This window comes from Antechinus flavipes, chromosome 1, assembly GCF_016432865.1.
Source record: "Antechinus flavipes isolate AdamAnt ecotype Samford, QLD, Australia chromosome 1, AdamAnt_v2, whole genome shotgun sequence".
Taxonomy (NCBI): Eukaryota; Metazoa; Chordata; class Mammalia; order Dasyuromorphia; family Dasyuridae; genus Antechinus; species Antechinus flavipes.
In genome coordinates, this window is record NC_067398.1 from 253,072,491 (window position 1) to 253,097,680 (window position 25,190).

Consider the following 25,190-nt stretch of genomic DNA (forward strand, 5'->3'; position numbering starts at 1 on the left):
TTATACTATATTAAGCATCCATTGCCAAGCTTTCCGGATTTAACTATCTTGCTCTGCCATGTTGATAGATCTAATTTACAGGCTTAAATATTCAGGGCTCTGCTAGTAAGAAGACCACTTATTGCTTGTGGTTTTTCAACTCAACAAGCATTTATTAAGCCCTTCTGTGGTTCTAGTCTTGATACTTAATGTCAAGAATAAAAAGATGAAAATGAAACCATTTTTCTTTTTGGGAAATTTAGTCTTGCAAAGGGAGTATGAACTGATATTTCATAGATAGCCTGTGTATCTTTGTTATTGCCTCCCATGCTACTTCCCCAAGTGCTTTAAAATCAAACCTGATTCTGAATGTCCATTTGGGCAAAGAAAGCCCATTAAGACATTCTTTGTTACTGTTTCTTAAAGGAGATTGACATAAGACTGTGTTTTGACTATACAAATACGTACATTTATACCTATATATGACAAATGCTTAACATATGAACACTTCATATGTTTGGACACTGATAGAAACAATTATATGAATAGATAAAAGTAAAGTTGTTTGTTTTGTTTTTGGCAGCATTGAATGAAGGACACAATAAGAAATGGGAAGCACCTTTATTGCAAATAGGGGAAACCAGTTTTCTATTCTCCTTAACCTGGGGTCATGCTAATACGGCAGTAGCTAGGCAATATTTCCCAATGCCTTGGTTCGTTATGCTCAGTTTGGTCTAACATCCAAGAGGGACTTTGTAAATGTTTTTGGATTAACTGACATCTAGGAGACTCGCCATGAATAGGCTGTCCCATTCAATTTCTGGCTTTAGATCTGTATTTCTCACCCAGGAGTTCAGCCACGCCCACGCCTCTACATCCTTTTAATTTCCTGATTCAAGCAGAAAGACAACCCTGGCCCTTCTAGCATCAGGTTCCCACCTCCTCTGAAACTCTGGCTGCTTGAAAGCAACCAAGTGGAAAGCAGTGACATTTTAAATGTGCAAAAACCCATCTTTTATTTATTTAATTCAAACCAACATGTAAATTATTCATTAAAGTTTATGTAAGTGATTGAAATACAAGAAATTTGAAATGGGAAGCATAATATCTTAACAAGGAAGTCGATAATTCAAAAGCATTGACTTTTTTTCTATCCCATATTAAAGTGATTTTTTCCCCCCATAGATTTGCTTCTTCAGCCATTTTCATTAAATGCTGGCTAGTTTTAATATATGTTAGCCCAATGCCTTATCCTCCTGTCTATCCAAATATCTTTTCTCTAGCTTTTATTTTTCCCTTTTGATTTTGACAGACAGGTGGTTCACAAAAGGAATATAATGGTCATCTAGCCCTGGACTTGCATTTTAGTGGCTTCTTTGCCTAATGCTGTTTAAAACATAGTGATCTTGTTGAGGTTCAAAAGAAGACACCCAAAAGTTGGGATCACAGACCGATGGTGTGAGGTGTTTCAAAAGAATTTGCAGGTTTGAACCCATCTTCAAGTCAAGGGACAAAGTTTATTATAATTGTAATGCCAGTCGAAGCAGGCTAAATTCCAAAAGGATTTAGCAAAGAACTAGGAGCAAGAAGACAAATTTATAGGAAGACAGAGAGATCTGATTCTTCATGTCACTGAGCATATATTTTATGGCTTAGTGGTAAAACTGAGGAGTATCTCTCAGAAACCCTGTTATCAGAGAACAACATGTTATCTATCAGTCAGTAAAATTTTTAGGATTATACTATAATATTCTCAAAACCAGGAGACTTTAGGATCATTGACCAACAAATTGTTAGAACAATAGCACTTCTAAAGTCTGGGGGCCTCAGTATTACGGCTATATTTCTCTTAGAAGCTGTACCTCCTTCAATCTCCTTTCAAGATCTGGAATTCATATTCCCTAGCCTTCATAATCTAGCCCTCCTCTACCTTTCCTTTCACCTTAGAGCCTTCATGTACTCTTTGATCTAAAGACACTGGCTTCTTTTCCAGTCTAGGAACAAAACATTCCATCTCTTGGTTCTGGCCATATTCATAAATGCCTCCAGGCATTTCCCCTATGCCTGGAACACTGCTTCTTCTTCTCCACCTCTCAGTTTTCCTGGCTTCCTTTAAGTCCCAACTAAAATCTCACCTTCTACAATGTGCCTTTTCCCATCTTTCTAGATTCTAGTGCCTTTCCTCTTAACTGTTTTCTATTTCTCCTTCATAGAGCTTATTTGTACATATTTGTTTGCTTATTTTCTTCCTCATTCGATTGTGAGCTCCTTGAAGGCAGGGATTATCTTTTACCTTTCTTTGTATTGCCAGTATTTAGCAGAGTATTTGGCCCATAGTAGTTGTTTAATAAATGCTTATTAACTGCCTGGCTGATCTCTCCAATCCTGGACCAAAGGCTCCTATCTACCTTTAAGTGATAAGTCAATAGAGCTTAAATTCAAGACTTGGATTCTTTCAGTCTTCTTTTGGCATTGCTTCTTCTCCCTGTCTCTACTTTCTATAGACAAAATATGTTCATTTAAAATTGGATAGTCTCCACACAGCAGGCCGGAGAAATTCCCAATAAATTCATCTTCTAAAATGGCTTCTAGGATTAACAAGTTCCTCCCATACCTTGCTTCTTTGTTCTTTTACCAAAATGATTTATATGGATATTCCCTCAGTAGTCCATACTCATGTAGTCTAGAATTCATAGAATATCAGTTATGATCCTAACAAATACCATCCTTACTAACATCTTAATCTCCCCCACTTCCTTTAAACTTCGAGGTATTGCTTTAATATAAGAAAATTCATGTATCTTAGTAAAGGAGAATGGACATTGCCTTAGAACAAGCAGTTTCCCATTCTAATGTGGCCATAGAATACTTTTGATTTTGGAATACATGGATAAAATCCATAAATTCTGGCTACTGTGGATAAATGGATATGATATGAAAGTTTCACCATAGAGATAAGAAGATAATCTGGAAGAAGTCAGCTGAGGAGGAAGAGAAAGGCTTATAGCATGAGAAGAGTAAGAAAATCTTGCCATTCTTAGGCCTAGGAGGACAGAGGGGACATATGCTTCCTGTAAATAATATTTGGACTCCTAAGGACGTACAGCACTCCTAAGAACAATCTAAACCAGGTTAAAATTTAATTAGGAAGTATTTAACAAAATAAATCAAAATATAGTGGAACATAGGTAATTTTAAATATGGTTTTCTAAATCAATATGTAATTGTTGGGATCTCCATTTCTATTTGTGTTTAATACCACTGGACTCTATCCCATTCTATTCCATTCTCATTGGGGCATTATGAAGCTTCACTCATCTCTGCATTTCTAGGTCCTTCACATTTATATTTCCTTCCATTGACTTGTTCTGACCAACCCCCTCTCAGGGATAATGCTTTGTTTTGCCTGAGATATCTGTGACCTATCAAAGTTTGTCACAGAAGTTCCTTTTTTTTTTTTTTTTTTTAAATCATTCGGTAAAAACAATTTGACAGCAAAATACTGCATTAGGGAGACAGTAGGAATACTGGCCTAGGAATCTGGAGACAATGGCTCTTATTCCACTTCTACCACAGACTTGCCCTGTGATCTTGATCAAGGGTCACCTCCCCTCTTGATTTCTCATCTTCCTCATCTTTAATGGATTTAATGATACAACTCTGAGACTTTATAATTCTGTGATATGATTTTAGCAGTAAAAAGACCTAATGCCGCTGTCAGGTTGACACTAATTCTCATACAACTTTTTCCTAAGAAAGACATGGCATTATTGTGCCTATTCATGGTGTTGTGTCATAAGTTCCTTGGCTTAGGAACAAAAACCTCAAAAATGTACATTTGTCTCATTATCTTAGAATAGGATGCTCTGCTTTTAGGGTCAGGGCACAGTGAGGAGCAGTGACTTGCTTCCCCTGAAAACCCTGACGAGTGATGAAATAGTAACATCAGAATTTGCGTGGTCTCTCTTACAGAAGTTGTTCTTGCCTATCTTTTAGTGTCCTTTCCACATGCAGAAACTAAAGTGCCATCCTAGTTCTGGTCTGCTAAGAAACTAGCTGGGAGATTCAATTTCTATACAGACATTGAACCAGTTCATAAACTTGGGCCCCATCTACTTGAAGAGTTTATGAAATGCATAAATGATAGCATTTTTATATCCATGGGAAAAGGGGGATATTTACTTTTCCAAGGTCAGACTGCATTTATTACCAAAATTTAATTTTTCCCCCATTGGACATCTGAGATATATTAAAGGCAATGCAATCTCTGACAGTGGTGAAATATTACCTCTGAGATGTGGTCAGTGAATTTTTACTTTTGCACATAGGTTTTTATCCTTTTAACAGTTCCATCTTAGGACTGCATGGCTGAGAGAAGCCAGGAAGAATATTGGGGTCAGAGCTGCCAATTAACCTTTTGATTTTGTAGTCTGATTACTCGATTAATCAAGGGCCCTGAGCCAGAGGCCATGATGGAGAGGCATTTTGGCCGCAGAATAACAATGTCTAGAAAGACTTTTTGGGAACCAATGTGATGATTGGGGAGGCCAAGAAGAGGAGGGCAGGTGGTCAGGTAGGCAGGTGGTACACAAATGTCTGCTCTTCTCACACAAGTGAAGGAAACTTGAGCAGTGAGACTCTCAAGGCCAACGAATGAGGTTTTAGAGAGTATCATTTATCTTCTCACAGCACTGTTTGACATAACATGTGATTCCATGGGTATCAGGGAAGAAGAAAAACTCATAGTCCTGTATAATCTCATTCATTCCACCTTCACTAATTCAGAATTTCTGCTTATTCTGCCTGGGATATGGGTTCTCTCTGTAGTAGCTCTGAAGAACAAGTTTGGGATGCAAATTGAAAATGAAGATGAAACTACAAGGGATAGCTTTAATCTACTTAAATAATTACATTTTTAAAGACTCCTATATATGACTTCAAGTATTTATGATTTTACAGGTATAGGAGTTCTTTCTAGTGACACAGATGACACCATCCTCCATACATTAGTAAATAATTTAATATATTATACTCAAAAAAATTTTATTACTTAGTGGCCAGTATTCTGGGTCAAGCTTTTCTAGTTTTACCTTGTATAGTCCTTAAATCAAACACTGAAATATACTAAAGCCTAGAGAAGCTTTTAAGGTAACCCTCAGAAATCCAGGGTCACTTCTGTGCTAAAACAAGGTAGCAGAGTGGGACTTGAGTTGAAATCTAATACATTATATTCATGTAAACAATGCTTCTAATTACAAATGAATTTTATTTCCCTGAAATGCTTTCTCATTCATCAAAATATGCATGATTTTCAAAGCCCAATACTGACTACATCAATTCACATTGATATTTCTCTTTCCTGATACAAGATATAAATTTTGTTATCCGGTCTAGTGTATATTATATGCACTGTCTTATGCTGTTATGTAATTATGTGTGTGTGTGTGTGTGTATATATATATATATAGATATATAGATAGATAGATAGATAGATATAGGATGGTTCTCAGGAGCTGATTTTATATCTTAAAAACCTCTGTAACCCAAGATCACATAGCTAATAAGTATCTGAAACCAGATTTGACCTTTAGGTGTTCCTGACTATCCACTCTCTATCCTCCTAAATGACCTCTAAATGAAATTTAGTATTCCCTTCAATTATTTGAAGACTTTATTCTGAAAAAGGATTATCTATAGGTTTTACCTGTCTATCAGAAGGGTCTAAAATACTCAGAAAGGTTAAGAATTTCCACAAGAGAGCTCATCACTGAACTAGACAGGAGTGTAAGTAAAGGACTTTTAATAAGTGATAGACCCACAAACACAGAACTGGAAGAGCCCTTACAAACTATCCCAACTTCCTCATTTTGTAAGGCTGAGAAAGTTGAAAGACATAGGCAAGAAGTGCCAAAGATGAGATTTGAATACAGAGCCTTTGACTTCAAGTCTAGGATTCTTCCCACTTCAGCACATAAGCATTTATCCCTCCCCTCCTGAGCCCACAGGACTGTTGAAAGGATTAGGTAGTTGATATGAAACATTTCAAAAACTTGCAAAATTGATGTGTTTATGTAGCATCATGATGTCATAGCATCGTAGCTTTAGGACTGGGTGGACCTGAAATGTCACCTAGTGCAGTCACCTCACTCTATAGATGGAGAAACTGAGACCAAGAGGCTATGATGCAAAGAGATAGAGATGGATGTACCCAATCCGTCCTCTGGATAACGGCCCATAGTGGTGACCCTATATATCCTCTGGCCTCCTCTCTTATCAAGGCTGTGGATAATAGGACCTCGCCAGCTGTGTTGACCAGAATGTGCCCTGTGCTTAGAGCAGCTTTAGGGACACTAAGATGTAATATTTTGAGGACTGTATTCATCTTATTCTCATAGAGTATATCCTGCACCTTGGCTGATACTTATATATAGCCTTCCATGGCAACGGACTTCCAAATAGGAAATCCCAGCTGCCACGAGGAAGGGACACTCCGGTGTGATTGAACATGAGATAGCAGTTTGGCAGTCCTGGACAGTGCTGTTGATAAAGCAGGTTGATTTGGGAGGCATCTTCAGTGTGTTTAAGTAAATCCAGTTGCGCTAATTAATGGGGGGATAAATCGAGGTTTAATTACTTGGAAGGCACCTTGGGTGAAAGATTCATGGTAATTGTTGTGTATCCTCTTGATGGATTCCTGCAGCTGGCAGCTCCCTTCACAGCAATAAAACATGCTGAGTGTGCCTGGTGTATCAGTGTCTCTCTTTTAGACCCGGACCCTTCAATAGAGAAAGAGACTACTGCAATCTGAGTAGTCCTTACTTTCTCTGGGGTAGCTTTCAGATCTCCTCTCACTATTTCCATCCCAGTGAGGCTTTCCCCACATGTAGCTATAAAATCAGATGGCTTGTTGGCAGAAAGAATTCCTTGTAGAATATTTCTCCAGACTAGGAACAACCCATATGTGTGTAATACCTATTATTTATAAAGCATATACATTATCAACAATGCATACAAAAAACTCCATTCTTATACTTCTAAACTTTCCAAAATAATAGGATGCTTTGCCTATATAATATACTGCCTCACTCCACTTATAAACGTTAGTTAGGCTGACACCTTGTTACCATTGATTTCATTGATAATGGAAAAAACTGGATCAAAAGGACAATCCAAATTTCATACTTAACATTTTTTCAAAGACCTGTGTGTATGCATTATCTTATTTAATCTTTACAACCATATAAGATCAGTAACAAAATTATTACTATTCTCACTCTAGGAGGAATAGGAGGAATAGGAATAGGAAGAAACTAAAGACTGAAAAGTTTAATTCCAAAAACATTTAGCCAAGTTCCAGAGCCAGATGTTTCAGCTTTAATTCAAGTCAGTCTCTTCTCTTTTGGCTTGCCTTCTTGAAATCTGCTGCCCAGTATGTGTTGGAATCCATGCTTGCCTACCCTACTTTCATGTGTTAATTCAGCAAGATGGCTTTTGACTGAGATCAGTCTGCAGTAACCACAAAATCATCCCCTTTGATGATACTAGCAGAAATCAGAGAAGCAGCTCTAGGTCAGGCTGACATCTAGTCTCTAAGTCTGATATGTATTTTTAAAAGTAGAAATTTTAGCATGAAATTAGCTCGAACTTGGAATTCCTCTCTTGCTAATGAGAATTGAATCCTTCCTTCATAGGTTAGCAGTCCTGAACAGTACTGTTGATATATTAGGATGACACACAAAGCATCTTTGCTGGGCCTAAGTTAAACTGTCAGTGACAGTCATTCACTTACATCCTTACCCAATATAAAATTTTATAATTTTAAACTTTAAAGATGAGAAAACCAAAGCTTAAAGGGATAAAATGACCTCAGAACAAGTGATTGATAATCCCAGGCCTGGAACCCAGGCTTCCCGCCTCCTGGCCTAGAGCTGTCTGGAGAAACCAAACCGTTCTCAGCCATAAACCTTCTTGATCCAGTCCTGTCTCATACGTTCTAAATTTGTAGATCTGAAGAAGAAGTTGGAAAGTTCTGAACTGAGAAATCAACGCTTAAAGGAAGTTTTCCAGACCAAGATCCAAGAATTCCGTAAGGTCTGCTATACCCTGACAGGCTACCGGATAGATTTCACCACAGAGAACCAGTACCGCCTTACCTCTGTGTATGCAGAGCACAAATCAGACTGTCTCATCTTTAAGGTAAGTTTCTATTTCTATTTCAAAACCTCCCCACTTCTCTGCTGTTAATCTTTGATAAAGCTGATGACATGTGCTTTCCATTCTAATTGGTAGGTGAAATCAAATCATTAGCCCTTGATAAATGAGTACCTTTCTGCTGAGGATGTCCCCAGGTTCTGAATACAGAGTGCTACCAAGTAAATAAATAAATTAGAAAGTGCCTGCCTTTTCCACCTAGCCAAGTATACTCATTTTATCTATGCACCAGTACCCAAAGGACCCCTGTTCATGCTCCTCTCGCTTCTCTTAGTTTCTTGTCTAGTGGAATATCTTCACTCAGTTTCCTCCCATTTCTTAGCAGGCAATTGATTCTCCTCCAGGGTGATATATGTTCTGCCTGCCCAGTATCCATATCCACTGTTGCTTTTGCTTATCTTTTCTACATAGGCCCACTCAAGTGATGATAGCTGATAACTGTAATCTAGTGACCTGGTCACCTGGTGAGTTCTGAACACTGAAATTAGCTTAAAATGCTATTACTTGACCAAAAAGTTTGGAAGGATTGTAAAAGTTACCCAGAAAAAGAAAAGGTTGATATTCATTCAGCAATAAACTATCCAAAGGATTATTCTGTTACTCCTTAAAAAAAATTCCCAAGAACATTATTTGGTTTTCTTTTGGTGAAGATATTTTTTAACCTAATGGAATTGTGCATATTTAGATGCTTGGTTTGGATACTCTGGTTTCTGGGCAGAGATTATTTTAGGGGAATGAAGCATTTCAGGAGTTGAATATGGTTCCAATAGTATGGCTAGAGAGTCTTTTAAATCAGCAATATAGTTGAAAGTTGTTCTCCCCCCCATCCCCCCTTAGACTATGATATCTATCTTGAGTATCACATTGGGAATTGGGATTGGGAATGGACTTTGTGACTCCAGGGAGTGGCTATCCCTAGCTCTGGTGAGCTGCTGTGTTAAAGAGTTGGTGCTACAGAGCATTGGAGTAAATTAAAAGCATACAGAAAGCACTTTGGTACTGAAGGGATTGGTCATTTATTTGGCATACTTGCTCCCTAGACTGATGCAGGTCACATCTCCTCCTTTACTTCATGAGTAGTTTTTAAGTGTGTCTGCTTCTAAAAAATTCTTCAGCCCACAGTTAACCATATGATGAATTTGTCTGATCTTAGTTAGGCAGGTGCTAGCCTAGGCAGGTCTCCCATCTGAGTCTATCCTGGAAACTTGTATAGCTTTCAAGAACTGAGGTCACTGTCATGTCATAATTATTCATAGGAATCAGACTTTTAATCGAAGGTAGATGAGAACTCCCAGCTTCAACTCGGTTCAATTCAGTCCAATAAATATTTATTAAACACATTCTGTATAGAAAGCAATGTAAAGTATTCTTGGAGAGATGCAAAGTTTAGATATGTTTCCTAACTCATGGAGTTTACATTCTATTGGGTATATGTGATACTTCACTAAAGCCCTTATTTATTTTAGTACTTGAAGTACTGAGATTTCATTTGCACAGACACTCCATCCACTGACAGATCACAACTGTTCCATGCTGTATAGTTAGTTTGTTCTTTCTCAGAAACTATATTACTCTTATAGTATGTCCACCTTCTGTCAAGTAGCATCTCCAAAGCAGTAGATACCACCAGGCTAGTATTTCTAGCTCCAAATCACATAAGTACAAAATGGTACATGAGAAGCTCATTTAAGAAGTACAAGGATATAGCCTTTTTGAGGTCCAAGAAAGGCTAAATTACTGATGGGTGGAATCAGGGGGAGGATTCACCAACAAGGTAGCATTTGAAATGATTAGAGACAAGAGAAGAATTGGTTTGGTAGTAAGGACTGTGAAAGTTTGGAGTGGGTTATTGTGAGGAAGTATGTGAGTAGGATCTTTTGAAATCTATATTGCATCTCAGCTTCTGTATGTGGTTGAATTATTTGATATATTCTCTATACAAAAATCAAGCTTTGGCTTGTATCACTTGGCACTGTTCAAGTTGAAGTTCCGGGTTGCCAAGCCCTTTCTGCCCATCACAGCCAGACTTAGGGCTTCTGAATTCCCTCTCTTGTTCAGATCAAAATCATAACAAGACATCATTAAAAATGTATTACTCCAGGCCAGCTAAACTAGAGGACTATGCTAGTGCTGGGCCAATGATCTGCACCCAGATGCCCTAGCCAATGCTCCCTACCATTTAAAGTATAAGTGGGAGTTCTTTTCTTCTTCATCTCAACAATGCAACTAGCCCTTGAATTATCCAAGCTTTGGTACGAGACTTTCTTGTATACCAAGGAGCCTACCTACCATACCATGGCAGCAGGGTGTGAAGGGGCTAAAGAGCAACTCAAGGTTAAGAAGTTCCTATTTTATTTCCCTCTCTTTCCAGTGATGAGCTGAATGAGGGCAGGGGCCAATGAATAATACTAATGATTAGGAAGCTAAGCTCTCTTCTTTGATGTTATAGGCCTCTCTGGTACTTCAGGCCCAGGATTGAAATGAAATGAAATGAAATGAGATACTTTTAGGTACTCTAATAGTTTTCCAAAAAAAAAGGTTTACTTTGATATAGCATGGAAAAGATACTCAGAGAAGATATAACATTGCTTGAGCTGGATGCAAGCCCCCTTTGTCTCTGTTTAGAAATGCATCTGGTCATTCAGCTTTGTTGAGTATGGTGACTCCCAAGAAAGGGGAATATCTGCCAATTCTAAAGAACATGACCTCTTGGTGGAGGCTTGCTAACCTTTTGTGTCCTCGACCAATGATGTCAAACTTTAAAAGATATATAGATCCTTGTGGGCCACTCATTAACATTATCTGTTATATTTTTATTTAGTTAAACATTTCCCAGTTATATTTTAATGTGATTCAGCTTCATATGGGAGTTTCTTGGGCCAGTAGCCCATAGGTTATGAGTTTGATAACTGCTTCCTGCACAACTAGGCAGCTTGAGGCGTCTCCTCCTCAATCAGTCAAGTTTTAGGAACAAAACTAGTCTGCCTTGGATTGTAGATATTGCTCTTATAGCATTCAGCATCTGGCAAGAACAGAACATGTGATAGCATGTCAGTTGCTTTCTCCTTACCCTGATGTCCCAATCTTGCTAAGTGCTTGCCCCTAGGAACTTACACCTGCCCACAATCCTGAGCAGCATTCACATTGAGAACTATTGTGGCCTTCCTTTTCTTAGCTAACTGCTCTTGGCTTGACTTCTGCTGACTCAGAATGTCCCCCAACTCCTTCATTCTAGCTGGACATCTGCTCTTTGCGTCTCCAAATTTCTGAACTTGCTGCCTAACTCTAGAGTTAACAAAAACATTTTTGAGAGATTATGGGTGTGAATAGGTTAGTACCAACAGGTGAATAATAGGGACCTTTCCTTTTGGGACACGTTCAAAGACTCAGAGAGGGAAAGACACTTTGTTAATATAGACATGAGGTAGTGAAACAGCACTATGCCTGAAAATACAGAACACTTCTAGGATAATACCTAAATAAGAAACTTGCTTAGAATGTGGGGAAACCAGGCTGGAGATTTAAGAGGAAGTTAAAGAGAAGAGAGAGATAGCTTAAGATATGTTTCTTCCTGAGTCTGGTATCACCAAGATCATTATAATTAGTATACTTTTTATAGCATTTTACTCTTTGTAGACTTCTTCATATCAGTTCTATGAGAGGATAGTATTAAGCTTACTATCTCTATCTTACAGTCAAGGAAACTGAGGTCCAGAAAGTTGAAATGACATCTTAGGAGTCACAAAGCCAGTAAGTTATCTTATCTGATTTACCTCAATTCTCCAGACCCCAAGCTCAGTCTCTTTTGCTACAGTAGCTGGATCCCACATTATACATTTCATTCTCAGATGATTCCCTTAGTCTTCTAAGCAAAAAAGAACTCTTTTTGTCTTGTATAGGAGGAAATAATATAGGTGAGATGGCAATAAAGCATCAAGCCCCTCATTTGCAATAGCTAAAGCACATTCCATGGAGAATCTGTACCCTGACCAGTTCCATGGAAAATTGTGTTCAACTCTAAAGCCCCTGGGTCCTTAAGATGATGCTGCAAACTCTTGTTTCTCAGCCCACTCCATGACAGAGCTTTGTCCCACATGATTCTATCTAAGTGATCAGGGTAGAGGCTTAGCACTTAATGGGATATACTCTGGCTAGTTTATCCTGGCTGACCTGTGCTATACTACCCTCTTCCTCCTATTAAAAAAAAAACAAAACAAAACACCTTTTGTTTCTATTCCACTATTTTCTAATGAAACTCTTAGACCATTTTTCACAAACATTATCTGGTTGATTCTGACAGCAATTCTTTGAACATATAAAAGATTGGGATTCTTTTCCAAATTACCCAAGGTCACATATAGATATTATCCCTCTTTTCCAAAACCCTAAAATTCCCCACATCTATTGATTTTTCAATATTCAAGAATTTTCTATATCACACCATAAAATGAGAAAGAGTCTAGAGCTTAAATTCCAAATCCTGGCCCCCTGAGTTTCCACATCCCTCTTTTCCAGAGCTGGGAAAATCAGGTAGACTATGCATTGTCAGAATTATTTGGGGTCCAGAAACAGAATATGAGCTTAGTAAAATGAATGGGACTCATAGAGTCCCAAGATTACACCCATACCTAACTCAGTTGCTGTATAATAAGTCACTAATTCTTTTCCTAATAGATTCTTATTATTGCCACCTCTTGACTAGAAAGAAATTTTAAGTTGATGACAGGGGAGAGAGGCACATGGTAACAATAATCTGATTGGTGGATGTTGTTGTTTGTCCTTTTTTTCTTTCTTTCTTTCTTTCTTTCTTTCTTTCTTTCTTTCTTTCTTTCTTTCTTTCTTTCTTTCTTTCTTTCTTTCTTTCTTTCTTCCTTCCTTCCTTCCTTCCTTCCTTCCTTCCTTCCTTCCTTCCTTCCTTCCTTCCTTCCTTCCTTCCTTCCTTCCTTTCTTCCTTTCTTCCTTTCTTCCTTTTCTTCCTTCCTTCCTTCCTTTCCTTCCTTCCTTCCTTTCCTTCCTTCCTTCCTTTCCTTCCTTCCTTCCTTCCTTCCTTCCTTCCTTCCTTCCTTCCTTCCTTCCTTCCTTCCTTCCTTCCTTCCTTCCTTCCTTCCTTCCTTCCTTCCTTCCTTCCTTCCTTTCCTTCCTTCCTTCCTTTCCTTCCTTCCTTTCTTCCTTCCTTCCTTTCCTTCCTTCCTTTCTTCCTTCCTTCCTTCCTTCCTTCCTTCCTTCCTTCCTTCCTTCCTTCCTTCCTTCCTTCCTTCCTTCCTTCCTTCCTTCTTCCTTCCTTCTTCCTTCCTTCTTTCTTCCTTCCTTCTCTTTCTTTCTTTCTTTCTTTCTTTCTTTCTTTCTTTCTTTCTTTCTTTCTTTCTTTCTTTCTTTCTTTCTTTCTTTCTTTCTTTCTTGCAATTGGGGTAAGGTGACTTGCCCAGGGTCACACAGCTAGGAAGTGTTAAGTGAATGAGATTAGATTTGAACTCAGGTCCTCCTGACTTCAAGGCTGGTGCTCTATCCATTGTCCTTTGTTTTTGAAGAGGCCCATCACATCAGGGAGTTGATGCCATGATATGCAAATGAATTGGATTGAAGTGAGGGAGGCTTTGTACAGTCACCTGCCTCACTTGCCACCACCCCCTTCCTCACCCCCCCCCCCCCCCCCTGAGCCATTTGGGTCCAGTGGCCAGATAAAGATCAGGGTAACTGGAGATGGCCCTGGATGCAGTGGGAGACCTGGGCCTTTTTAAGTTAAGGTCTTCAACAGATTTGACTGAGAGCACACCCATTCAGTGATTAAAGCTAGGTAATAATTGAGGCAAAGAATCTCCTTTTTCACCTAGTCAGAAACAAAATAAAACAAAGCAAAAGAGTTTCTGGTCAAAGTAGAAATGATTGTATTTACATTCAAAATATGACCCAATGGTACTTAGCCTAGGACCTCTTGGTGTCAATCAATGATATAACCAGTACAGAGCCAGAGCATCTGTGGGTGAATCAGGATTATTCTGGGATCATTGGACTAAAGACAACATTCTTCACACTGTATCACATTTCCTTATCTTCAGAGGAACACAATTCAACCTGAGAAAAAGAAAGCCTGAGTTATTGGCCATATTTTTTCAGGGAACTTTTTGGAGCAGCTTAGAACACTTGCTAATATTAGCTTGTGTTTTGTTGATTCCCACCAGTCATTACAGTCCCAAGCTCCAGATTGGACCTGCCCATAGAGTGTAAGCCCCCTGAAGATAAGGACTGCTGCATCTTTGTTTCTGCACCTAGAATAGTACCCATTCTTAGTTTTAATAAACGCTTGTTGAAAAATTGACAGAAACATTATCTTAAAAGGGGAGAATAAGTCACTGACAAGTTTGTTTTGGCTTTCAAATCTGTAGGTGTTTAGATTTAGTTGCACCTGTGTGTAAGCCTTTTTCTGCCCTCCTTTCCCCATCCCTCGAGGGTTATTCATAACAAAAGAGAAATATTCTCCCCCCAGATAAAGACCCTGGAGCCAAACCCTAAACTCCTTTCTAGTGGGAATAAAACTCCCAATAAAAGCCCCTTGAATCTTATTTCCGCATTATCATTTGCTTTCTTATCCACCGCTTCTCCTAAGCCTGAGGCCAATGAAGCTTGTCATTCAAAATACCTGCTGGAAGAGTGCAGCTCCTTCTCCCCTTGCTAAATGCCAAACTGCTGCCAAGTCTTAGCGCTAGATGCTGGCTTCATGCTGGGGTTATGTGTTTATTCAGAAATCTCGAGAAGCAAGTGACTGGGAGGATGTGGGCGCATTTCATTAACCTGAAGAGGTCAGAAAGCAGGGAGGCTATTTATGTTTATTTCCCTCTCAAATTTATAGAACTGGCTTCATATAATTAGGCCAGAAGAATCTACTAGCTGCTGCCAAGCCTTTCTAGCATGTTCAGAAGTTAGGTATGGATGAAGAAATCTTAAGGCCACAAAAACCAGAATCTGCACAATCATGCTCGGCAAACCCAGTGCCGAGGTGCAGGAAGTGATTGCTAAATATCTACATGAGACTGTTCTTTGATATAGAAGAAAGAAAACTGGATTTAAAGTAAAATCTGCCTTTTTGATTGAGGGACTGCTCTCTGAGCTTCATTTTCCTCCTGTATAAAATGAAAGGGTTGGATTCCTTAGATCTCAAAAGTCTCTTCAACCTCTAAATTTACAATCCTGGGATAGGGTTTGGTTCCAGTGATCTCGATGTGACCCACAGGTGAGTCTTATTAATAAATCTGTGAATACATGTTGATCTCATAGGGAAGCACAAAAGATGAAGATCTGAGCACTGTTTGGACACAACAAATGCCATCATCACAATAAAACCACATATGGATAGTGGCTTGAGATTGTGGTGTGCCCTGACCTAGCAATGCCACCTGTCTCCCTCCATAATTTTCTTTTGATCTGAAGTTAGCATTCAGCTAAGATTGTTTATTGATGGCCAGTCAAGAGGGCGTTCATGGAGTCTTCAAAGCTGCAAAATTAACAGAAGTTTTAAAAACTCTTTCAAGCACATATCTACAATACATGCATATCTATATCATTTTTAAGATAAGATGTTAGGTAGTCGTAACTGAAATGTTAAAATTCAAGACAAGATGCAGAGTTGCTGTGTCAAAGTTTAATCTTTTACATGTTTCTCATTGTGGGTCATGGCAGAAGTAATTTGTCTTGAGGGTTCATTAGCCTCAAAGGAGAACCTGGGAAGGGAAACCACCAACGGTATCAGTTATCTGGGTTAATCAAAGAATTAAACCAACAGCAATAGCAGTCAAGTCTGACCACTACAGCTCTGGAAGAGGGAACCCCATTGGCCTGCAGCAAACTATACTCTTTTCTTTCGTGGCTCTGGCTTGAATGTACATATCTTTATTCCTCTTGGGTATTTTTAGTCTATTTTGATTAAAGGCAATAGCCCTTCTTCTTCAATACAGACTATCCAGCATCTTTGGGTGTGGCTGCAAAGTAACAATGAGGAGACATAGCCAGGATATTTAATTATGTATAAGCTGCCAGAATATCTGTGTCATCCCTCAACACATTTCCTTTTTTTTTAGTAATAATTTTTTATTTTCAAAATCTATGCAAAGGTAGTTTTCAACATTCACCTTTGCAAAATCCTGTTTTCCAAATTTTTCTCCCTTCCTTTTCCTACCTCCTCCCCTAAAAAGCAAGGAATCCAACATGTTAAAACATGTGCAGTTCTTCTATATGTATTTCCACATTTATAATACTGCACAAGAAAAGTCAAATCAAAAAGGAAAAAAATGAAAGGAAAGAAAAAACAAGCAAACAACAACAAAAAGATGAAAATGCTGTGTTGTGATCCACACTCAGTCCCCACAGCCCTCTCTCTGGATGTAGATGGTTCTCTCTACCACGATTCTATTGAAATTGGCCTGAATCACCTCGTTGTTGAAAAGATCCACATCCATCAGAGTTGATCATCACATAATCTTGTTGTTGCTACCTCAATACATTTCTAAATTTATTAGAACAAAACTGAAACATAAGACAAGGTAAACTTGTAGCCAAATCAAAACTTTCCTTCGGTTGTGTCTTTTTTCTTCTCTGTATTTGACTACCTTTATTTTCCTCTTTTTTCCTCTTCCTACAATCTTCAGAGAAAGTCACAATACCTCAGCAAGAGTGCTTTACTTTCTGAAGATACCTTGGATGCACACGCCCACACATGCACGCAGAATCAGAAACCACAGTGGATCTCATCAGTAGATCAGGCAGAGCAGTGAGCTGCCAGAGAGAGATGACTGGCCTCCATTGTCTCCTCCAGCTTGTTAATTAGCCGTGGTTTTGTTTTTATAGTTCATTGTACATTTTTTGGTGCAGCATTCTGGGATTTCATCTCTGCCCAGCTCTGGGAGATACAGCTGTCTGTGTCTTAACATGACATTGCCTATCAAATAGGATGAATTTAGAATTGCAAAAATGGCCAAGGAACCCTTTTTCTTTTCCCTTAGTGTTATATTCAAGGACTCTGGAACTGGAACCTGTCAACCAGTCTATTGGGGTTACTCAGACTAGGGAGTCCACTGATGGGGAGAGTCTCTTTGCAGGCTTTGCCTGTCTCTTTTGCTTTCATAATGTTTCTCCTAATACTACAATCCAATGACAGGTAGGCATCCTACATGCTCCAGCTATCTCCTCTTCCCTTCCCTCCTCCCCCTTTTTTTCATTCAATTGAATTTATTCTTGTAACTATCTTAATCAGTTTGTGTTAGGTCTTTTTTTTTTTTTTTTTTAAATCTTTTTAAGATGAGAGAAAAACAATATTTAACAAACAAACAAAAAAATTTCTTCTCTATAGAACCCTCCTAAACTGCATTTCTGGGTATGATAGGGTCATACCCCCTAATGTTTTAAATTTGCAAATAAGGGAAATTGTATTACACTAAGCCCCCAACTCCTAGTTTTCAGTACAATAATGATCATCCCGTTGAGTTACATTTGACTACCATCTCCCCAATATAGGGACAGATTTTCATTGACCTAAAGTATTTCAATAGCTTCTTGATTCGTCTCTATTTCCCAATACAGGATATCTTGATGCTGCTGCTAAGTGCTCAGAAATCTTCAGTGGATCCCTATTACTTACCAAGCAAAGCTCAAATTCAAGGCCCTCCATAATCAAAGATCATTTTGCCTTTCTAGTCTTGTCTTTTTATTACTTGCTACCTCCTTGCCTTTGCTAATGATATTCCCTTTTCTTGAAATCTGTCCTTTCTTCACTTTTTCACTTGTGAATTTTTAATTGTCCTTCAAAGCACAGTTTATATGCCATTTGATCCATGAAGCCTTATTAATAACAACTTTTTCCTTAAACCTCACAAAGCTCCTTGTTTTACACTTCTCAGAGCTACTTATGGACATATGTTTATTGGGCCTTTCCTCATAAGCCTAGTGTAGTTACTTGAACTCAAGAAGTAGTTTAGTTAAACAATTAGTAAGCATTGTTAAATGCTTCCAATATGCCTGACACTATTCTAGTTGCTTAGTAAAAAACTAACAAAAACAATTTATAAGGATCTTACATTCTCTCAAGGGAGATAAGTGGTACGTAAACGTATACAAAATTATTTCATGTAATTGGGAGCAGAGAGGAAAAGGGAAGGAAGGAAGGAAGGGAGGGAGGGAGGGAAGAGGGAAGGAGGGAGAATTTGATCACAGAGGGAAAAGGGAGCCAGTAGAATTTATTGAGCAGGAGAGTGATTTCTGTACTTTAGAAGCATCATTTTGGCATCTTTGTTAAGGATGGATTTTTCAATGTTGAGATTTGTGATTGGAAGACCCATTAGAAGGCTAGTGTGAACTCAGGCACAGCCAAAAATGAAACAGAAAATGAAACCTATAAACTAATTTCCCTAATGAATATTGATGCAAAATTTTTAAATAAAATACTAGCAAGGAGATTACAACAATATATCACAAAAATCATGCAATATGACCATTTTAAATTTATACCAGCAATGTAGGTCCATTTAGAATAATTGACCATATCAATAATAAAAAGTACAAAACTCATGTGATTATTTCAATAGACACAGAAAAGGCTTTTGACAAAATATAACCCATTATTTAAAAAAAGTAAAACAACAAACCCTAGAAAATTAGGAACAAATAGAACGTTTTAAAAAATGATAAGTAGTATCTAAAAACAAGAACAAACATTAATTGTAATGGGAATAAACTGTAGAAGCCTTAACAATAAGATCGGGGGTGAAGAAAGGATGTTGTTCATTAACTACTGTTATTTTTCAATATTGTACTAAAAATGCTAGTTACCACAATAAAATAAGAAAAAAAACCTGAAGAATATGCATAGTCAATGAGGAAACAAAATATTCTTGTTCTGCATAAAATATGATTTACTTAAAGAACCCTAGAAAGTCAACTAAAAAACTAGTCAAAACAATTAATAACTTTAGCAAAGATGCAGAATATAAAATAAACTCATACAGATCATTAGCATTTCAATATATTACCAGCAAGATCCAGTAGGAAGAGATAAAAAAAGAAATTCCAATTAAAATATAAACAACATAGGGTAGTTAGGAGTCTAGCTGACATACACACATATGTATATGAAGACAAACATAAAACATGCTTCAGAGAAATAAAAGCCTATCTAAATAATTGGAAAAATATTCATTTCTCATGCATAGGCAGGATGATTAATATAATAAATTAGGATATAATATCATGTAATCATATGCAACATGTAAATATGTTAGTAAATATGTAGTTATATAATATGATTATCACTATCACTATAATTCTATAGATAATATAATTATTATATAATCATACAATATAATTATGTGATTAACATAATAAAGTGATTGTAACTACCTAATTTAATTGACTTATTAATTGTTATGTCAATAGAATTACCAAAGCATTATTTTATAGACTAGGAAAAATAAACACAATTCTTCTGGAGGAACAAAAGGTCAAGAATATTAAAAGAATCAATGGAAACAATGGAAAATAAAGATGATTAGTAGTAAGAGATCTCAAACTATACTACAAAGCTGTAGTCCTTAAAACAATTAGGTTTTGGATAAAGAAATAGAGTGGTTAAGTTCCAGAAATCTTGTGATGAAGAGAGTCCCAAAGGGACTGTGGGAACTGAATGTGAACCACAACATAGCATTTTCACTTTTTGTTGTTGTTTGCTTGCATTTTGTTTTCTTTCTTATTTTTTTCCCTTTTTGATCTGATTTTTCTTGTGAGCAGGATAATTGTAAAATAAACAAATATATATATATATATATATATATATATATATATATATATTGGATTTAACATATTTTAACATGTTTAACATGTATTAGATTACTTGTCATCTAGGGGAAGGGATGAGGGGAAGAAGGAGAAAATTTGGAACACAAGATTTTGCAAGGGTCAGTGTTGAAAAATTATCCATGTCATAGGTTTTGAAAATAAAAAAAACTTTAATAAAATTTTTTTAAAATCATAAAATTCTAGGAAGGCAAAATAACTCTAGATAAAATTCTGATTTCTCTGGAATTGTGACAATTTTTTTGAAGTCATCTCTATTTAATAATTTTTTTAAAAGCTAAAGGCTAAAAAAAAAAAAGAAAAAGAAAAAGAAAAAAGAAAGAAAAGAAATAGAGTGGTTAGTCAGTATGATGAGATTCGGCACAGGACAGAGAGTTGTGGGAACCCCCTTCTGATCGGTGCAGGTCCTTTGTAAATGAATTTACAAACCCGAAAAGTTAGACTGGCAAAAAGAAGTTTATTGGCACTTGGCATTGGAAAGTTAGTCTTGCTAAGAAGACTGACTTCCAAGTGGCAAGGTCCCAGCAGAGAGATAAAGGTCTAGCAGAGAAGTCCCAACAGAAAGGTAAAGAGGGGTATAGTGCTATTAGAGAAATGTGTAAGAAAAACAAAGAGAGGTTAATGCTGAAAAAGAGAATGTCTTTTCAGCGGGCAGAGAGTCCCTTGCAGGCAGCTATGCCAAGGAAGGACCTTAGCCTATCATGATTCCTGCTTTTAGGTCCTCTGCAAGGAATGAGCTGAAAGAAGCTTGTTGTATGAATAGCTCTTGGTGGGGCTGGGAGCAGTTTTGAGTTGAAATCAGAATAGAGAATTTTTGAATTGAATGATGTTTCTGGGCTCAATAGAGTAGGATAGAAATCTAGATCTCCAGCTCTAGCTAAGTAGGAGCAGTCCTAGACTCAACTAGTCTCACCAGATAACAGAATGAAACCACTTTATCTTGATTTCCTGGGGCAGGTCTCTCAGGGGAGAGCTTCTCTGAGGGAGTTTCTCAAGCGTTCCCCCCAAAGTCTGAGAGAGAGAGTGAGAGAGAGTTTAGGGCTTCCCTCGTCAAGTGGACAGATTAGGCACATACTATATAGGCAGCAAATAAGCACAGTGACCTAGTGTTTAATGGTCCAAGACTTCACTATTTGAAAAAATTGCTAGAAAATAATCTGGTAGAAACTAGGCATAGACCAGCATCTCACACTGTCTACCAAGATAAGCTCAAAAGAAATACATGGTTTAGACATGAAAAGTAGGTGATATAGGCAGATTAGTCTGCACAGAAGAGAGTGCATTTCAGGTCAATAGGTAAGAGAAGAGTTTACAACCAAAGAAAAAATAGAGAGGTTCACAGGAGGCAGAATGGATAATTTTGATTTCATAAAGTTGAAAACTTTTCTTACAAACAAAACCAATACAGATACAATTAGAAGAAAAGCAAGAAACTGAGAAAAATATTTGTACCAAATTTCTCTGATAAAAATGTTATTTGTCAGATAATGTAAAGTCTGGGCTAGCTCCCTGGAGGCCTTAGGTTCAGCCAGAGTCAGGATAAGTAAAAGTCCTTGGTCTTTAGGGGGAGAAGAAGGCAAACTACCAGGAGTTTTGCCAAAGATCTCTTTTCGATTCTCAAGTTCAGAATCTCCACCTCTCTCCTCCTCATCCTGCAGCCTAGTGAGCTCTGGCCTCTGTCACCCCACCCTCTAAGCCTTGCCTACGATTATCTTAACTCCAAACATTGAGCCAGCACCAATGGTGAGAAGAGCCATTTATCCAAACATATGCTAATAGGTAATTAGCCTTAAGTGCTCTGTTGTCTGATTCAAGTGCACCTTTTAAGCGTTTCAACCCTTTACAAGATAATATAGAGAGAACTAAGAACAATATGCCAGTCCTCTAATGATATATGTTCAAGCATTATGTTCTAATTCATTAAAAAACAAAGAAATGCATATTAAAATAATTTTGCAATATCACCTCACACCCATCAGATTGGCTAACATGACAAATGCTAGAGGGAATGCTGGGGGAAATAACCACACTAATGTACTGTTAGTGGAACTGTGAACTAGTTCAGCCATTCTGGAAAGCAATTTGAAACTATACCTAAAAAGGTATTAAAGTCAGCAATACTGCTAGTAGGCCTGTACCCCAAAAAGATCAAAGAAAAAAGATCTCTATACGTATATCTACATCCTGATCTATCAATCTATCTCAGTTCTTTTTGTGGTTACAAAGAATTGGAAAGTGAGGGAACATCCATCCCTTGAGGAATGGCCAAACTTGTAATATATGATTGTGATGGATATTATTGTGCTAAAAAAAATGATGAAGGGGATGGTTTCCCCAAAATTCGGGAAGACTTATATGAACTGATGCAAAATGAAATGAGTAGAATCAGTAAAGTATTATACACCAGCAGAACCAGTAACAACAATATTGTAACAGTGATGAATAGTGAAAGACTTAGCTACTCTGTTGAACACAAAAGTTCCCAAAGACCCATGATGAAGCATGCTGTCTACCTCCACAGAGAACAAATAGGCTCAGAGTGTAGGTAGAAGCATACATACATACATACATACACACATAATATATATGTAAACATTTTTTTCTCTCTTTTTCTTGACTTTTTTCCCTTAGAACATGGCTAATACAGAAATTTGTTTTGAATGATTTCATATTTGTATTAGATTTTGTATTTTTTGTCTTCTCAATGGTTATAGATTGCATAGGGGGAAGGAAAGAATCAGGAACTGAAAATTAATTAAAACTTAATTAGAAATAAAATAAATTGGCATAGTGATATAAAATAAGCATATACCTGTAGACTAAGTGTTGTAACAATCATATTCATTACCTCTCCAAGGGGGAAAAAATATCTTTGATCCAGTAATATGACAATATCCCTGTATATACTCAGAAAATAAATAAGTGTAACTTCATTAAAGGGTGATAATCCAAGTGAGAGGTGATGAAGTTCTAAGTTAAGGTAGTAGTGGCCATGTGAGTGGAGAGAAATTTAGTACATGTTTATTGAATTTAATTATTGCCATTCCTCATTCTGTGGCCTAATAAAAGAAAGATATACACAATTAATAAGGAAATATAGAAGGGACTAATCATGCAGAGAACTAACTCAATTTTCCACTGCTTTCCCTTTGCTCACTCAACTTCTTTGTTCAATATGTGTAACTTGAAACTGATTTGTACTGCTAGATATCTGACTGGAGCCAGAGTCTGTAGTGTTCTGACTGAAATACAGCATGGAATTAACATTAAACTTAATTAAAACAAATTTGATTTAAATGCCCCCAGAAAGGGCAAAAAAAGTACATTGAACTGGGTGATCTTATCATCTGAGATGTTTCATGAATAATAAGAATTCCTTTAATGTTAATATTTGAGCCCCAGAAAAATACAACAGCATTACATAATCTCAGAGTGGGAAGAGACTTCTGGTGCTATCTAATACATACTTATATTTAACTAAGAATCCTTTCTTCAAAATCCCCCTGACTCCAGAAATGGGCAGCAAGCTTTTAAAGAGAGAAACCTTACCTCCTAAAGCAACTTCTTTTACTCTGGTACAATTCAAATTAGTATTAAGGCCTTCCTTTCTCCCCTACATCTGCTTCTGTGCAACATCTACCTAATTTTGCCCTGAAAGCCAAACAGAACATGCTTAAATTCAGCTTCTGAATAATAGCTCTTCAGATAGCAAACAAACACTCCCAACTCTAGTCTCTTTGTCCTCATTGCCTCTTAAAGTTAAGGGAAGCATTTTTCCAGCTTTCTTTGCTTCCATTTCCCACAACTTTGGTCCTTTATATAACCCTGTTGATTCTAATGAAGGCTCCAGGGATGTTAATCTTCTCAGACTCCTACGTGGAAACAGTAGCTGTTACCTTATTAACTCCAAAAGAATGATGACAAGCAAGGGGTAGTATGGGAGGGATTGTTTTCTAAAATCATGATGTAAGGGCAGTCTCAGAGTAGCAAGGAGACCTGAGATCTAATTCTAGCCATTGCCTAACTAGCCATGTAACCAGCTTTCCTCATCTATCAAATGTAAATAAAATACCTTCCTTACCTAACTTGTAAGCCTTTTGGAAAGAATTCAGTTCAGTATATTTTCCTCTGTACTATAAAGCACTCTATAAATCTTAAGTATGTGATTATCATTATTCTTGTTTTAATTATCTTTTGCTAATACTCATTGAGGAAATAAAATGATCAGGATTGTCCTTTGTGATGATAAGAAAGGAAGATCTTCAGATCCCAAGGAAATGCTACTCTCTATTTTTAAGTGGAGAAAATCTTGAAACACTGGCTATTAGGCATTATGAACTTGTCTCATTATTGAGTCACTGTCTGCAAATTATTTACCACTTAGGCTCTTTAACTTGATGTAAGGGTCCCTTGACTGTTGTGGTACATCTCCAAGCTTGTTCCCAGTTAGTAGGTTGTAGATGACTGAGAATGTTTGGCTTTATGGTCCTCCAGCAAAAGACATTTGTTTGTCCTAGGCTTAGGAGAAGACGGCTGGCTTTCTTGTGTTGGTCCGTCCTTTTTTAAAAAAAAAATTTATTTCTCTCTCTCTCTCTCTCTCTCTCTCTCTCTCTCTCTCTCTCTATTTTATTGAAACAGTGGTATAGTGTGTTGGAAAGAACACTAGATTGGTTCTTGTCCTGAGTTTGAGATTCAATACATGACCCTGGATGATTTCATTCAATAGACATTTATTGTTCTATTGTTCTAGAACATCATGTTAGGCAATGGAGGAAATAAAACATTTAGATAAAACATTGGCCCTGGCCTTGGAATTTATGACCTAGTAGAAGGCTAAGAATTTCTCTCTCTGATCTTTATTATCTCCATCTCTAAAATAATAGGGGTAAGGCTAGGTGATCTACAAGTCTCTTTAGCCTTTATGGTCAGTACTTCTCCAGAGGTCCCTGCTTCCCTCCCCCTGCTATCGATATATCCGTGTTCCTTTTCTGCATCTCATCTATCATACTTCCTCCTTTCTTATGCTCTTGGTGCCTCTGAGAAACTCTGCCTCCCCTACCTCCCTGAGGCAGGTAGGGCCTAAAGCAGGAGGCGGTTTCATGCTGGCTCATTGCTCTCTGTGTCCAAGCCCTGCCCAATCTCGCGAGCCCCAGCTGGCGACTTTG

General features: G+C 37.5%; 1 protein-coding gene across 2 annotated transcripts in view; it reads left to right on the forward strand.

The window, feature by feature from the left end:
• Nucleotides 1-25,190, forward strand: part of MAD1L1 (mitotic arrest deficient 1 like 1) — an 872,812-nt gene that overhangs the window by 644,209 nt on the left and 203,413 nt on the right. For both annotated transcript variants that reach the window (XM_052000199.1, XM_052000207.1), the window contains exon 17: nucleotides 7,985-8,175. In XM_052000199.1, the coding sequence (XP_051856159.1) occupies nucleotides 7,985-8,175 (191 nt within the window). The remainder of the gene's footprint in view (nucleotides 1-7,984; nucleotides 8,176-25,190) is intronic.